Raw genomic sequence first — 16,224 nt, 5'->3', positions numbered from 1 at the left:
GTCAAGCGTGTTTTTCACCAGCAGCATCTAAAGCAATACATACAGTGTTAATCACAGCATATAACATCAGTATTAAAGCACTGCAATGCCTGCAAGTTCAAATGTGTCACTGAGTCTACAGTGCTCCTTATTTCAGTAATAACCCCACTGGTTCCTGTGGCTTAGAGGGTGGGTTTGCTTTCTAAGGTTATCTAACTCTGGCTGAGCTGAGGGTCTGTGGCACAGGATGCAGAAACCTTTGTGGCTGTGTCTCCACCAGGGACAGGGGAAATTGAACAGTAAACCACAGGAACTGAAAATGCACAGCTTGGACCACGACATAAAGAATCAATAACAGCACGCTGACTGAGTTGGACCAAAAACCAGGGCACTTTAGGACAAGTCTCTCAAAACCCTTTATGTCTCATGTAGTGAAATCAAATGCACAATTCTGACTGCTGAAAACAAACCAAAAAAAAAGCTATTACAGCACTATAAACCGGAAGGAGGAAATGAACGGAGATGTTGCACTCCGACAGTTGAAAACACCCTCACGCACAGACATACATGCATACATACACACTAACACACACACACTCGCACGCACAGACAACCATTCTGCAAATTCTTTAATTTGAATCAGCAGAAACTGGAGGAAGTGTTGAAAGTTCCCTGTGATGCACAGGCAGACTCTTAAAGCCCTTTTTAGAATGTTAAGAGAGAGGCAGGGGGCGAGGCGCTACAGCAGCGTGCTCGGGGGCCGCTGGGAAACCTGTTACGCTATAGCTCAGCACCGCCAATGGGGCCCTCTGTGGAGCAGCAGCAGAATGACAGCAGTCACACACTTCTCCTCTATACACACAGCTGAGGAGTGACAGCAAAACCACACCACCACATTTCATTCGCTCCAGATGCGTTGACAGCCTGCATGGGAATCAGGGTCAGACGTGGCAAGACCATGCCGAGCATCCTCAGAGAGGCGTTACCAGCTACTGTGGTGGGGACGCTGCTTCAGCATGTCCCGCTACTGGCATCGCTCATCCGATCTGATTCCTCCCAACCAGGGCATCCCTGCAGCCCCACACGAGACACCTAACTGGTGGATTCTTCAGCACAGTTCAGCACTGACCCCGCTGTGGCCCTTATCCTGTGCCGGCTCTCGGAATTCCCAGCTGTGGGGCCTCAAATCTCTACCCAGTCATTTCCTCAAAGCAAATTTACAAGCGCTGTCCTGATATGAAGATTAACGTGTCTGTAAACGTCTGTAACACGTAATACATCTGTAACGTGTTTGTAAACGTTTCATGTGACAAGCTCAAAGTGGGGGAGTAAATTAAGACCCTTTCTGGTGGTGAGAAGAACATCAAAAAAGACACCTGCCCTGGGCTACGGGCCAAAGTCCTTTCAGAGTAAATTCAACTCAGCATAATAACAAACCTCATGGAAGCGACATACATACACCAGTACAGTTATCAGAAAGTACAGGATGACTCAGAGCATGCGTTACAATTCTAACTTTCATCTCCTGCAGGGTTTCATTCCTCATAGATGCCATGCAAGTATAGCAGGAAATGTCAGAGGTCTCCAAAAAAGCAAACAAAACTACCCCTCGAAGCCACTCCCTATAACGGCACTAAACCGGCTAGTAAAGGTCTGCTGTATCAGATGAATGTACGGCGCAGTAGTACGAAATTGTAACTTCACACAGCACGTTAAACCTGCAAGCATCATCCCGGCCAGTCGTTCTTACCGTAAAACTCACAATTACAGCTATCAAATTGCGGGCATAAGTAACACAACTTGAGATTAATTTAATTCCTGATGAACGATGTCCAAATATAGTCAGGTTTGTTGATATTGGAGGAAGTCATTAGACAACCTCCATACATTTCCAGACGCTCCTCGTAGAGACGTTCAGCTTCAGCACAAGCGCATAGCAAGCTTAACTGAACCATAAAACAACTCTTATTTTTATATTTTTGCAACTACACTACTCACATCTTTCTTGGGTATTTTCGGAGTCGTGTTCTTAAATTTTGACGTCTTGAACCGATTCATTCTCGTCGCCCCACTTTTCTTTCGGTACCTTCCGGGTGTCTGCTGTTGTCACTCTCAGGCTCAGGGCAGAACTCACGCTGAATAGCTGCGTTTGCACTGCGCAGGCTTATCGACCACAATGTGCGCAGTCTGCCGGGATTTGCTGAACTTCAAGTGAAGAGTCCATATAATGTATATGACTATGTGTAGGTTGCAGAATCAGATAGATAGATAGATAGATAGATAGATAGATAGATAGATAGATAGATAGATAGATAGATAGATAGATAGATAGATAGATAGATAGATAGATAGATAGATAGATAGATAGAAATTTATTGTCATTGTTCAGTACAAGTACAATTAGCATCCAAAAGAAGTGTGACTAGTATCTTATTGCAATTACAGAAGAGTGGAAATAGTTGCATTGAGTAACTACACTGCAGAGTGCAACAGTAGCATTGTCCAATCACAGAACAGAGTGCACTAATAAGCACGTAATAAACATTTTATATATATATATATATATATATATATATATATATATATATATATATATATATATATATATATATATATATATATATATATATATATATATATATATATATATATATATGTAAATATGTAAATATTCATATATATATATATGCATATTTACATACATTCATAACATACTTAGTAGTAGATAAATAGATATATAATATATAATAAAATAAAATATAAAACATAAAAAAATATAAAACATAAAAATGTTAAAAAAAAGTCAAATGTAAAAAATCTATATAAAGCAGTTTATTTCTATATTGACTATAATAAAATAAAAATAATTCTGTTAATATACAGAATAAATATGTACAGTATTTCAGTATGTACAATATGCAGTCAATAAAATGTATAAATAGAGATAAATAAGTCCAGTGTTTACAGTGTGTTGGTAGCTTTTGCCATTACAGAGTGGAATTCAGTGTAGCGTAATGGGTAGTAGTTATACAAGTGTAATTTAGGTATATAAGTGTAGTGAGGAGTTCAGTAGCAAGATCAATGCTGGGAATAAACCGTTCCTGAGCCGTGTCATTTTGTAACAGATACTCCTGTATCTCCTTCCAGAGGGTAGAAGGTTATAGACCGTGAAGGTTGTCAATGGTAGATGGTAGACACACTGAGAGGTCTCCACCATTGTTTGTAGGGCTGTCCTGTCAGCCACAATGGAGCTTCCATACATCACTGGTACACAGTTTGTTAATATACTCTCAACGGTGTACCAGTAAACGTTTGTGAGCATATGAGGGGATAGATGGTCCCCTTTCAGTCTCCTCAAGCGGTAAAGGCGCTGACACTTCCTTTTAACCAAACGAGAAGTTCCTCAGAGATGTGGCTGTCCAAGAGCTTGAAGCTGGAGAGACATTCTACCTCAGCTCTGTTGATCTGAACAGGACTGTGTTTGCATTTGTTTTCCTGTAGTCCACAATAATTGCTTTGGTTTTCTCAGTGCTGTGAGAGAGGCTGTTGGAGGAACACCACACTGCCAGGTGCTGGATCTGCTCCCTGAAGGCAAATTCATCAGTGTCACTGATGTGATTATTGTGGTGTCATCTGCATTCTTATTGATGATGATAATGAATCTATGCAGTTGCGTGCAGTCATGGGTGAACAGGGAGAAGAGCAAGGGACTTGATACACTTCCTTGTGGGAAGCCAGTTTTCAAATTGAGACTAGCGGACATGTGACTGCCCAACCTCACCGACAGGGGTCTGTTTCTAAGGAAGTCCAAGACTCAGTTATGCATGGATGCTCAACTAAATTATCACCACATTTCACTCAGTTTACTGAGGACTACATCATACTGGGAATATTACTGTCATTCTTCTGTAGTAGTCTGCGATTTTTTTCTATTTTTATTTCTCTGGATTATAGAGGGTATTTGATAGGACTGGACAGTTCCTTTTATCATGAAGAGACTCTTAAATAAATTGTCCTCTGCTTCTAAAAATATCTTTGTTTAAATGTTGCCACGCATGCGCGTCATCTGCGGTACATGCGCAGATACGTCGGAGGTCCGGTCACTGTCTAGTAATGATGGCGTCTTCTGCTGTTAGGTGTTACCCACGTTGGATAGTAGTTGCCGTGTCCTCTGGCCATGGGAGGGCTTATTCCACTCTTCCCTCCTGTCCCAATGGAGGTAGTCGAGTTGGCTCCAGACTTGTGGCCCGTGAGTTCCGGTCATCGGGCACCACAATCCGTGAAGGAACGGTTAAAGCCTTGACATTGAGAGGGCTGCCAGGTGAGGGGGTGCACTAGCTAACATAACCTAGCTAGCGTTAGACTAGTAGCCTTGGCCAGGCCGACCACGTTACACACAGAATGGACGTTTACGGCACAGATTGCAGCTAACAGTTGTATCACCCCATCAAGTCAAGTCAAGTCAAGTTAAGTTAGCTGCATAGATGGTCAACCCAGCTATGCTAATATAGCCAACGTTGGTCGAAATCTATGTACTTGGCGTAAACTAGCTAATGTAAATGCTGGGCCTTAGATAAGCTATTACGTGACTAGCAATGAACTAGGATGGACTAGAATGTGTCTTGGGCAACATTGTTTTTCTTGGCTAACGTTTGCTCGCTACTAGCACCTTCTATTCCCTGGTGCAGGCTGAGAACAGCTTTAGTAGCGAGGGTGCTAACTAACTACAATGCCTGCCTGACAAGCTTGTGTGTAGCAAGCGATCCAGTTATTGCACCAATTCCTGGTTAAAATGGATCCGGTAAACACTAAAATATAGAAGCGAGTGCTATCTAGATCAGCATTCTGGTTAGGGTTTGTCAGTGATTTAAGGATTCAGTCAGCAGACAGAAATGTTGATTTAACCAAACTCGCTGGTTTATTGAGCAGCGGTTTTCAGCTGGTTGACATCACTACATGCTCCGTACCATTTAGCTGTCTAAAAAGAAATCCTGCCTTTTTGTTTTCTTTGCTTAATGTGCACAGGCAGAATCTCTCCTTGGGTCATCTCCAAGATGTGTTTCCACACCAGTGCCCATACCTGCAGTAAACAGGACTTCTACCAGATTCTTGGGGTTCCACGAGCAGCCTCCCAGAAAGAGATCAAGAAAGCCTATTACCAAGTGAGACACTATCTGATCCCAGTTCTGGTGATGTAATGTTAGATGCATGCCTTATGCGCTTATGTTGCTGAGGATAATCGGAGCAACCCAGAAAGTGTTGCCTCAGATTGATTTTGTGCACAGATTTTGTGTTGTTTATGTACAAAAGTAAAAAAGTGTATATATAAAAAAAGGAGTTTTCTCATGGCGTCCATTTTGCCCACTTGAATGCATACCATGTTGTAATTATAACCTCCGAAATAGTAAGTAGGAATTTCCGAGGAGGACTTGAAGGCAGCAATAGATTGTGACATAAGATTAACAATAAGATAAAATGAATCTCTTTATTGAAGAAATGTTTAGATACAGGATTACTTGTCACTAGTATTAAATGTTATACCCACTTAATGTGAAATACACATTTTAAATCCCTAAATGTTTATGCTCACTTATGAGATATCACCAACATAGGACTGCTTTTACTAAAAAAAAATGGCAATAATTTATTTTCTGTTTAAGCTGGCAAAGAAATATCATCCAGATACAAACAAAGATGATCCTCAGGCCAAGGAGAAGTTTGCAGAACTGGCTGAAGCCTATGAGGTTAATCTTTAAAACACTGTCATATAAAATAGTATTTAACACTTGAAATATTTATTTATTTTTATATGATAGGACTGATTTGGTATTACAAGTCTGTGTCCCCTGGTCCTGTTCTAAACGCAGGTGCTCAGTGATGAGGTGAAGAGGAAGCAGTACGACACGTATGGCTCAGCAGCCTTTGAAGCAGGCCAGGCCCGGCCCGGGTCTGGCCAGCGGCAGTACTGGGGCGGAGGAGCAAGCATGGACCCGGAGGAGCTTTTCCGCAAGATCTTTGGGGAGTTTTCGGGGGCGAGAGGATTTGGAGACTTTAACGCGATCTTCGATCAGCCTCAGGAGGTGGGTCAGTGATGGTACACTAAAGGAGACTGCTGAAGCACGTTAGTATGACTGACATGGTAATGCTGCCTGTTACCATAGCAACAGTCGATTTTAGTCAATGATAAAATGGCATATAATGAATAGAATACATTAGGACTCATCTGTTGAAGGAATATTGCAGACAGTTTTGTAGAGAAGTCACAGAAACACATTTACTGTCGCTCGTGTGTTAAGTGCCTTAACCGTGTCTCGTGTGTTCTGTCGTTTTCACTAGTACGTGATGGAGCTGACCTTTATCCAGGCTGCCAAAGGTGTGAATAAGGAAATCACGGTGAACATTGATGGTACCTGCCAGCGCTGTGATGGCAAAGGCCATGAGCCTGGATCCAAGATCCAGCACTGCCACCACTGCAATGGCACCGGAATGGTTAGTCACGCCTTCAGGCCCACTAATTAAGCTCCGCCCACGAAGGCCCAGATGGCAACAGAATGAAACAGAATACACTTCATTATCTGAAATAATAAATAATCTGGAATAAGGAAATTGCTTTTTTTTTTTTTTCACGTGTAACGTGCCCTGTAACGTGTACCCTGTTAATGTCTGCCTGTACTTGCAGGAGACGGTGAACAAGGGACCATTCGTAATGCGCTCTACTTGCCGGCGGTGTGGAGGGCGGGGCTCAGTGGTGACCTCGCCCTGCACGGCGTGTCGCGGAACGGGACAGACAAAGCAGAGGCGCACCGTCATGGTTCCTGTTCCCGCCGGTGAGTGAAGCCCAGAGCGAAATCAGCAACCCATACAAGCTGGCCAAGGTCAGCGTGAGTGACATTGTTTTGTGAGGTACAAACGTGGTGTCCTGACTGCTGAGCGGTTGCTTTTGCAGGGATTGAGGACGGGCAGACGGTTAGGATGCCTGTGGGAAATAAAGAGATCTTTATCACGTTTAGGGTGAGTCAGCTGTTTTGAATTTGATATGCTTGTCTGCTGTAGATGGCATTAGTTGAATCCTGTGCACTGTATTAAGGAGAAAAGTAATTGTCTGGGTCTGAGGAGGAAAAAAAACCCCACTTTATTTTACACCTGCCTTTGTGTTTAGACTATGAGCTAAATAAACATCTTCTGGGCTGTCCAAGTAATTGGTCTGTTTGACAGACCAAAAAGAAATAAATAAATGTTGTTGCTTAGGAGTGGTTTTTAAAACTAAAATTACATAACTTGAAATGAGTGTCAAACTGATAGAAGAATGTGATAAGTCATGGAGGACATTATTTGATTCTTTTGATTTAAGCAGGCTTTAATTACTGGTGAAAGACTTGGCTAGTACACTTACCTAGAGCAGTGGAATACCTACTCTGGACTCTGTAGTGTGGAGTGCCTTGTGGTTTAAAAGACTTGATTTTAACTTTAACAATTTTTCTTCTCTTGTAACAATTTGAAAAGAAACTTTTTTTTTTAAGATTTTGCTTTTATGGTTTAACATTGACCATTGATTTAATATTTTGTGCTGAGAGAATTTTTTCTGCTACAATAATACTTGGAGAACTTTTTTTCTCTTTTCTAAAATAAAAGTACCAGGAATTGAGCCTATCAGTGGAATTGGATTTTGGCTTGAAAAATCTCCTGCAATTGTCTGGCATGATTTGACCCGCAGGTCCAGAAGAGCCCAGTGTTCAGGAGGGACGGGCCGGATATCCACTCTGATGTTTCCATCTCCGTGGCTCAGGCTCTCCTGGGGGGCACGGTCCGAGCACAAGGACTCTACGAGATGGTCAACCTGGCTGTGAGTGGCTCCTGGCCCCAGCGTGGCATTTCTTTTACGCCTAAGCCTTTTAAGAGGGTCCTGGCCTGTGAAGGCGTGTTGAAACCTATGGTAACCCTGGGTGAAATGATTTACAGATCCCTGCTGGTGCCCAGGCAGACCAGAGGATCAGGCTTTCTGGGAAGGGAATCCCACGTGTCAGCAGCTACGGTTTTGGAGATCATTACATCCACATCAAAATCCGAGTCCCTAAGTATGATGCCCCCTTGCTGTTTGCATAATATATTCTTTTAGACTTTGAAAAGTGGTGTGTACAGCTGACTTGGGGACTTATCAGAATAACTGGAAACACTGTATAATAGTTAATTCTCAGTCTTAATGCAAATGTAGATTTCAGTGGGGGATAGCATTTTAATACGTTTCTGATGCTGTGTAGAATACTGACAGATAGGCAGCGCGCCCTTATTACAAGCTATGCAGAAGACGAGACCGATGTGGAAGGAACCGTCAATGGTGTTGCCACAACCACTGCAGGTAAACACCATGCATGCACCCTACACCAAGGATATCATGCACCGACTGTCATCGTAGTGTTTTTTTCATTTACGCATAAACCTTGTTCTTGATAAATCACCTTTAGCAAATGAAAAATTCAGCTGGCCTGACGTGCCTTACCTGTCTCCGTCCAGGTGGGGGCAGCAGTGGTAAAAAGTCTGAGACAGGGCAGAACAGGTCCATGGAGGGAGAGAAAACCAAAGAGGAGGGCTTTTTCTCCAAATTAAAGAAAATGTTTAGTTCCTCCTGACAGCCACACACCAGGTAGGAGCAGACAGTGTGTAAAAGACAGCAGACCACACTACTTCACCCTCACGGTGAACATGTCTGTAGCGCCATATTAAACATCCGCACCTGGTTTGTGGCTGTCCTTGAACTTACTTTGTGTCATAAGCACTGTCTTATTTTGGAGGAGTTTTAGGTAACAATGATATGCCACTTAATATTTAAGAAAATGGAATGATGCACCTTTTGTATCCTTCATGGAAGAGCCATTATTGTCCATCAATATCAGCCTCTTCTGGGTTATGACCCCCAATAGACATAATCTATCTAAAAATATTCATTGCAGGCTTTTAGTTTAGTCAGTACTGATGCTCAAAAAGGTAACAATGTCATTTGTAGTTAACTAATGTATGTTGGGAATTTTTTTGTCTTCTTCCAAAATCATTTCTAGTCAGAAACCATTCTGGTGGCTAAACCTTGCTAATTTGGTTGTGTATATCGGTTTCTTAATTTTCTGACCATAAGCAAAGAAAACAGCCCCCCCCATACTACACACAAGCTGTAGGGTGGTAACAAACTACAGTAATGTTGCTTCCAGTTATACACTTTGTGGGCTGTATGGTTCTACTAAGCTAGAGAACAGTAATTTCATATTGGTCTCCGTTTCCCCAGGTAAAAGATCTACAGGAAACTGATGGAGCAAGTGTGGGTGCTGAGGCGGGGGGGGGGGCCAGGGCAGCTGCAACAGGCCTGATGAGAGGCAGCGGCACAGGCATGTGGAGCTCGATGGTGCGCGGTGGTGCTGGTTAACACACTGAGCACGCACTTCTCCCCAACCCCACACCACCATAGCACAGGACAGGTCTGCTCGTTACGTTCAGCTGCTGGACTGTTGGCTTCCACCACCGTTTAAGAAGGACAGTGTTGTCTTCTAGCCTGTGGTAACTGTGGATGGCTCTCAGCCAGTCTGTTCTGGGAATTCCAGGAACCCCAAACACAAGGAAAATGTTAATTGGATGCAGAATGAACATGGAAATAAGATTATGGCTGTCGAACATGTACACAGCTTTTTGCTTCAAAAGATCTCCAGTTGTCCCGATTTCCTGCGTTTTACCATAATGTCCTTTAAGAGCCCAATTCTGGATCTGCGGTGAGCCGTGCACCTGAGTGTCTTGGTTGAATGAGTGCACCATGGTTTGTTGTACACCGAGGTGATGCACCTGGACCTTTCTGTACAGTCTGTATGTTGACGTTCCCGGTGAATGTGCCATTGTCACCTTTTAAACCTCCAATCATAAATTGGAATAATCCACTCATTACAGCGAGATTCATCTTGCCTCATTAGTTCTGTTGTCACTATTTAAAGGATGTCACTGTTGACATGCCTCATGCACATATTAAAATTCTATATGTATAACAGTGATTAGTATCTTTAGGGAAAAAAAACTGCTATAAAAAGAAATTATTTTTGTGATCAAACAAAACAAAGCAGGTTCAGTTCATTTACTTTTATAAATTTATTACTTAAAAGGTAGAACAGTTGGAAGTTGAATTGACGAGCATACAGGCCTTCCATAACACTGATGATGATGATTTTTATTATTATTATTATTATTACAGCCACATCTGGTCCTTGTTGACAATAGCAGTTAGTAATCCATCTGTTAAAATTTAAAACCACTCTACTATAATTATAATCCACTTAAGCCCTGTTACAAAGGTGCAATATGTAGGAATAAATTAATAATTGGTCTATTGCTCTTGGAATCTGCTGTGGGTAATAAGTAGTTTGTTGTAATAAATTTTTGTTGATGTTTCAGCCTTTACCATCTGGTCAGTGTCTTTTTGCAAGCACAATCATGAATTAATTTGTAACTTTTTTTGGCCACAGCTCTTTTGCCTTTTTTGAAACCTACTCCACAGAAACATCAGTACATCACATAACCTGATTGCTTTACTTAATGTAAAATATAAAATCCTACATTATACACCTTTAAGTGAAGAATAACTATCAAACTCTATTAAATACAATCATGCTGTTGCAGCTGACATGGCAGGAACCACATCCAGCAAAACGATTTATGCTTTAGGTGCAAGAAAAGATTAACTATGAGGGAAACCTCGAAGACCTAATCCTTTGGTTTCAGAATCTCAGCATGTCTCACATTGTATCAAAAATATTTAAAGTGACCCTGGCAAAAGCATACCGATAGCCCACAGACTCAAATCCAGTTCAGTTCCATGAATGAAAAAGTATCATAACCATTGTATACTGCTAAGTAGTAGTAGTTTGTGAACACTTTTACAACTTAAATATTAGTAGACACTCAACTACAGGAGTCTAGAGACATAACCTGTCTGCTGTACACAGTAAATAGTAACAAGATCCCACACTATCTTCATCAGCAGACATCCATGTTTAAAGATTTATGGAGTATTGAACAAGCTTTTTTTGTCAAACCTAGGGTTTTCTTTGCTCTTTCCTTTTTATATTATCTTATTTACATAAACTTCCCTGGTTCTTGCACACAGCTTTGTCTATGAATTGGAGAGGAACATGACTCCAACTTTGTCCTCATAGCAACTCAAGTGCTAGGGGTATGACTGTTTCCCCAAAAAAAAAGAATGCATCTTTAAAGTGACAACTGTGTCAAAAAGTTTGTTGGTTTGGTAAGAGGATGCACAACAAAACATCAGTTGTAACTTCCCTCCCTCAACATAAATGCAACATAACCGCATAGCGCAAAAATGCTTAAAATCACCAGTCAGCAACATACCAAACATGCTCTGCAAGGCCCCAGATGGTAATCCACAAATTGGCCCAGACCACATGCTTGCTCCATCCTAATGCCCAGCACACCATCAGGTGCCGTGTTCAGCTGTGGTGAGATGGGACAGAGCAAAAATTTGGACCATCTAAGGGTCCCCAGAGACCAATTAGAAAACACTGCCAAAGATAACTTCTACACATGTGCCTGCTTTCTTTCAATACTGTTCCTTCATTTAACTGAAAGGTTACTCAGTATCTCCATTACAATCTTTTCCAGTGTTTCACTAACAACTTATAAAAAGTAATAGTAATGTGAGCTTGTATACAATCAAGTCAAATATGAAAACTACCATCAGCACTGCATAACGCACCAAGAACTGAACTGGGTAGGAATGGTAGTTGGCCGTGAAAGCTCAGAATGTAGTTTGGTCGTTATATCAAAAGACTTTCAAGCAAGTAAACTCAGCAATACCCTCCCATTAGCGCTTTTTTAAACCGTTAACAATAGACCAATCTTTCCTGTAAATTGTAGGAAAGTAGCTACCTTTTAGTTCCACCTCAGCAATCTGCCCTGCAGATAAGACTGTCGCATGCAACTGTCTTTTAGAAGCAAATTTGAGATTAGGAAGAACAGTTAACCAGATCATTAAACTCACGGTAAAAAGATAAACTAAAGTGTAGAATAAAATGGTATTCTAGAAAAGAATACCATCTATTCTACATCATTAAGAATCCCTACTCCATTATTTCAAGAAATATTTTCCCATTTTCTTTTTAACTACCTGCTGTTTAGTTAAATCCTACCATAGCATAAACAAATCTGGGTTTGATACTATTAAGTAGATTTCAATTCAAAATAAACTATGCTACCCAGATCCTCCATTTGAAGATGTTTGAAGTAAATTTAAGAATACAGTATAATTTAAAAGAACAGAGTGTCCCAACAGCTAAAATGCCAATGGGTGGTTTCACAGGTAGAAAGTGATGAATTAGGTGTTTGTACATTGAACACAATCAAAGCCTTTACACACTTTATCAGTCATTCCTTACTTCTACCATTGGTAATGGAAGCTTTCATACTAATCCAAAAACTGTTTTACTGTTTAACATTAGGATATGGGTGATGGAATGTGCGGCTATGTCAGCATAAAAGGTTTAAAGTTTTACACGGGGTTGGTCTGTCTTCATAGATCACATGAAGAACCAAGCAGTCAGTCCAGCAAGGGCGGCAATCCATACAGCCAATAGTACTTGGCCTGTGGGGTTTCTAAGGACAGACATGGCCATCTGACATGCGTAAGCCGATCCCCCGCTGGCCGCTGCAGCAGGAAAGAGGACTATGAACACCAAAACACTCACAAAGAAACACAAATGGATTCAACTACATGCTTAATTTCTTACATTTTGTTAAATGTATGATATGGGCTAACTGTTAGACCATATTTACCCATCTTAGCAGCATAGTAAGGACATTTGCTGATATCTCCCTGAATGTCACCATGGACAGGACCTCCATCCAAAACATCCTCCTCAATTGTTTTTCCCAACTCCTCAAGCTCTTGGAAAACCTACATTAGAACACAGAAAAATAAAATAAGAGGAGATGTGGGGATGAAACTAGTATTCTAGTGGGAACAAATGTGTCATTCATGTCTTGTTTAGAAGAGACAAACCTACATGTCCATACCTAGCAGCAAGTAAGTAACATGCCACCCATTAGGAGACAACACAAATGCTATCTGTTGGCCCTTCTGCTAATCAAGTCATTGGAATTAGTGCTTCTTTACTAGCTCCCACCTCTATGTTGAAGTTGAAGGCCTTGACAGCCTCCTTAACGAGCCTCTCTTTGGTTTCAGCATCCAGCTCCAGCTCGTTCATGCGGCTCCGGTACAGCTGCTTGAACGCTTTGGCATTGTGGATGGTGTCAAACTGGTAAAAGTGAACCCCTTCACCAGTGGGTGGCAGCTTCAGGGCACGCTGGGCCACCTTCTTTAGCACCTGGCCTCCCGAGAGGTCACCCATGTAGCGGGTGTAGGCGTGGGCCACCAGCAACACCGGGTCATCCCGGCCCAATTCGCGAATACGGTCTACGTAGCGCTGGGTGGCGGTGGAGCAGGTGATCTGGCTTTTCCAGTTTCCACCATAGAAGTACTCCACGTCTCGGGCCAAGGCCTCATGACGGTGCAGCTCGCTGGGGAAATAAAGCGGGGCGATGTGTGGGTGCTCCCTGTTCCTCTCCATCTCCTCCTCCATGGCTGTGTAGGTGTAGTACAGGGCCACTGCACCGAACTGAGGACACATCAAGATATTTTAGAAACAAGTACATGTGTCTTGGGCCTAATTTTGTTTTATATAAAGGATTATACTAGATAACTGAAATAGAAAATGAGGCAGCATGTTTTTTGTAGCTCTAAAATAAGCCAGCAGTGAATGAGCTATAATGTGACTCATTGGCTTGGGATACATAACTGAAAGGGACAGACATCAGTATTTGAGACTAATAAAACTGAATGCTCTAAAGTACTCTTTAAGATGCATGTTATAGTGAATAGGCAAGCATGCAATCTCGTAGTTGCCATTATGTCACCACTATTATAACTAGTCTATCTTTGCTACACCTTCCCAGTAAGACAGAGGTCTTCACAGTACCATTTAATTAGGAGTGAGGTGTACTTAAGTGTAAAGAACTGTATGTTCATTTTATATTCAACTAACCTTAAAAACCTCCTTGCATATACGCCCCCGAAGGAAGTCTTTGACGAACTGTGTATTTTCTGCCTTGTCATGAACATCTTTGGTCCCTGCAGCCAACATCTCTGAGAGATCTTCAGGTCTGTTTGAAAAGGAGGGTTTGTAAGAGTACATAGTTTGACTATTCAAACACCCATCAGGGGAAAAATAAAATCAGTAGATAGGACATTAATATGACCCAATATGAAATATTTCTGATCTCTGTACATTACATTCCAGAATTGTTCTTTTTATAACCAAAATAAAAGGGAGGGAAAACAGTACCTGGCATTCTCATTTACTTCTTTATCCTTATATACAAGCCGTCCATCATTCACCACACCTGTGCCAGTGGCAGAGTCTTCTGTCTTTACTGAAGACATCTCCTTGTCTTCACCAGCTGGTAAAGTAACGCTAAAGGATTCAAGTGGTTAATATCAGCATGGGAGTTAGGACATGGATTTACAGAATGCTGAATAAACAATTTCAGACATTTATGTGAATTAGCATTGTGAATCCAAAGATGGTTTATCTAGATTGAAACTTAAATGGCATCTGAATCTAAAAGAACATGAAAAGCAATTCAATTACATGTTTTTAAACAATAGCTCAAATTCATGCTTATATTTTAGACAGTTATGTAATGACCTTTCGCAAGCTTCCACAGATGTCAAATAACAGACTCCAGTCATCTTACACAATGGCTACATGAATACAAGTCTGAAAACACCACCAACACAACACAAAATGAACAAGCGTTACCTTTAACTCGAGATCTGGAGCAAAATGCGGGTAAAGACGAGAAGAAAGCCTCCCCAACAGTGAGGTTTTATTGATAGTAATGGTTACGCATACGCGGTTCAGCTGAGATCTCTTATGGGAAACTCGAGCTGAAAATGCGGAAAAAACAGGCAGCAAAGCGAGTTAAGACAAACAATCGGAACAGCTGGCCCAGTATTAGTAGCAAATCCTATGACAACACGGAGCTAAGCATACGAGCTAGCTAACCCGACATCCACGACCTACTGACACAGCTAACGCTGGCTCCCCTCAGAGGGAGAATGGTAAACAAAACCAGAACTGTGGCTGCACTGTATTTAAACAAAGGGAGAGGCCATGTGTTTACAAAGGCCATTTTAGTATTTACCGCCGACACTTCAGTGAACACAATACTGAAATACTTGGGTACCTAGGTTAGCTATGTAAAACTAATTCGAATTAATAGCTTCATTTGTAGACGTTTGACGGTTTTCTATAAATTGGCTAGGTTAAAAGACAATTTGGTGATGCTGATCAAGTTGACTAGCTAGCTAGCAGGCCGGCTACTGAATTAACCACCTGACTACCTAGCAGATTAGTACACTGAAATAGCCAACTTAACTAACCTGGTTAATCAACTGACAACGATGCATGCTAGCATCTGATAATGTTACTCTCTGTGAACTGGGCTGTTATTAGCCAAGTCAGCCATCCCTTTGGCGTAGGTTACCAGCTGGTTTTGTGTTTACTTTAAGGAAAGCTGCAGCCCCTCGGTCTTGCTAAACTAGCAAGGTTATCTTTTTCAGGTAGCTAACGCCTTGCAGCACAACCGGGAACAAGAACTTGAGATGAAATGTTATTTAGCTGAATGTCCAGCCAATTTAATTGCACATCAGCGTAATTTAAAGGTATTACTGAAACAACTGTGGTTTGCTTGCGTTTGCTAGTTAGATTAGACTGCGAGGCATCTAGCAGTTAGACAATGGCATTTCTAAAATAAACAAGTGTGGCCTTGGCATGCTAGCCAGTCAAATTAGGTTCTCACCGGCTTTTGGTGATGTCACCACTTAAATTCAAAGCTGAATTAACAGATATAGTACTGGCAACAAAGATTTGTGAAATATATGAAGCACTTTGTATTAAAAACGGCTTACCGTTATTCTCAAATTTTGCCTCAGTCCAGACCGGGAAGTGCGTACTTGCAATTTGACACCATGTGTTTGTTTATAAGGGTACTAATGCAACTGCTATGAAGGGTCGTTTAGGGTGAAATCTGAAACACTTGCACATAAATAGCCTACTATTTATATGTGATAATTTGCACTTGCACATTCATTCACTGGTGTGTAAACAGTTTAACTATACTTGCGTGTGTGTAAAACAA

The 16,224-nt window shown here is 41.5% G+C and overlaps 3 protein-coding genes across 6 annotated transcripts in view; 1 reads left to right on the top strand and 2 right to left on the bottom strand.

Moving 5' to 3' along the window:
- The window catches only part of coro7 (coronin 7), a 105,583-nt gene extending 103,475 nt beyond the window's left edge, over positions 1 to 2,108 (bottom strand). For both annotated transcript variants that reach the window (XM_081711006.1, XM_027009128.3), the window contains exon 1: positions 1,978 to 2,108. In XM_081711006.1, the coding sequence (XP_081567132.1) occupies positions 1,978 to 2,037 (60 nt within the window). In that variant the 5' untranslated portion in view covers positions 2,038 to 2,108. The remainder of the gene's footprint in view (positions 1 to 1,977) is intronic.
- Positions 2,109 to 4,068: 1,960 nt separating this feature from the next.
- dnaja3a (DnaJ heat shock protein family (Hsp40) member A3a) lies at positions 4,069 to 10,407 on the top strand. 2 transcript variants are annotated; one of them, XM_027009097.3, is made up of 12 exons: positions 4,072 to 4,300; positions 5,005 to 5,141; positions 5,640 to 5,723; positions 5,847 to 6,059; positions 6,316 to 6,468; positions 6,659 to 6,806; positions 6,926 to 6,990; positions 7,694 to 7,822; positions 7,939 to 8,054; positions 8,238 to 8,335; positions 8,491 to 8,620; positions 9,254 to 10,407. In XM_027009097.3, the coding sequence occupies exons 1-11, from the start codon at positions 4,093 to 4,095 to the stop codon at positions 8,604 to 8,606; spliced, it is 1,467 nt and encodes a 488-aa protein (XP_026864898.2). In that variant the 5' UTR covers positions 4,072 to 4,092; the 3' UTR covers positions 8,607 to 8,620; positions 9,254 to 10,407. The 2 variants fall into 2 exon arrangements, with proteins under 2 accessions (XP_026864899.1, XP_026864898.2); XM_027009098.3 differs by lacking the exon at positions 8,491 to 8,620 and having other exon boundaries at positions 4,069 to 4,300.
- On the bottom strand, positions 10,157 to 16,224 carry hmox2b (heme oxygenase 2b). 2 transcript variants are annotated; one of them, XM_027009092.3, is made up of 7 exons: positions 15,995 to 16,223; positions 14,844 to 14,971; positions 14,367 to 14,495; positions 14,067 to 14,184; positions 13,149 to 13,640; positions 12,799 to 12,919; positions 10,157 to 12,670 (listed from the first exon to the last, which is right to left on the bottom strand). In XM_027009092.3, exons 3-7 carry the CDS (start codon positions 14,462 to 14,464, stop codon positions 12,543 to 12,545), a joined length of 957 nt encoding a protein of 318 aa, XP_026864893.1. In that variant the 5' UTR covers positions 14,465 to 14,495; positions 14,844 to 14,971; positions 15,995 to 16,223; the 3' UTR covers positions 10,157 to 12,542. The 2 variants fall into 2 exon arrangements, with proteins under 2 accessions (XP_026864893.1, XP_026864896.1); XM_027009095.3 differs by lacking the exon at positions 14,844 to 14,971 and having other exon boundaries at positions 15,995 to 16,224.

Source organism: Electrophorus electricus, chromosome 3 (assembly GCF_041902795.1).
Source record: "Electrophorus electricus isolate QZ-2024a chromosome 3, ASM4190279v1, whole genome shotgun sequence".
In the NCBI taxonomy this organism is placed as follows: domain Eukaryota; kingdom Metazoa; phylum Chordata; class Actinopteri; order Gymnotiformes; family Gymnotidae; genus Electrophorus; species Electrophorus electricus.
Note: the sequence above shows the minus strand (reverse complement) of the source record. Positions and strands in the feature narration are given on the sequence as shown.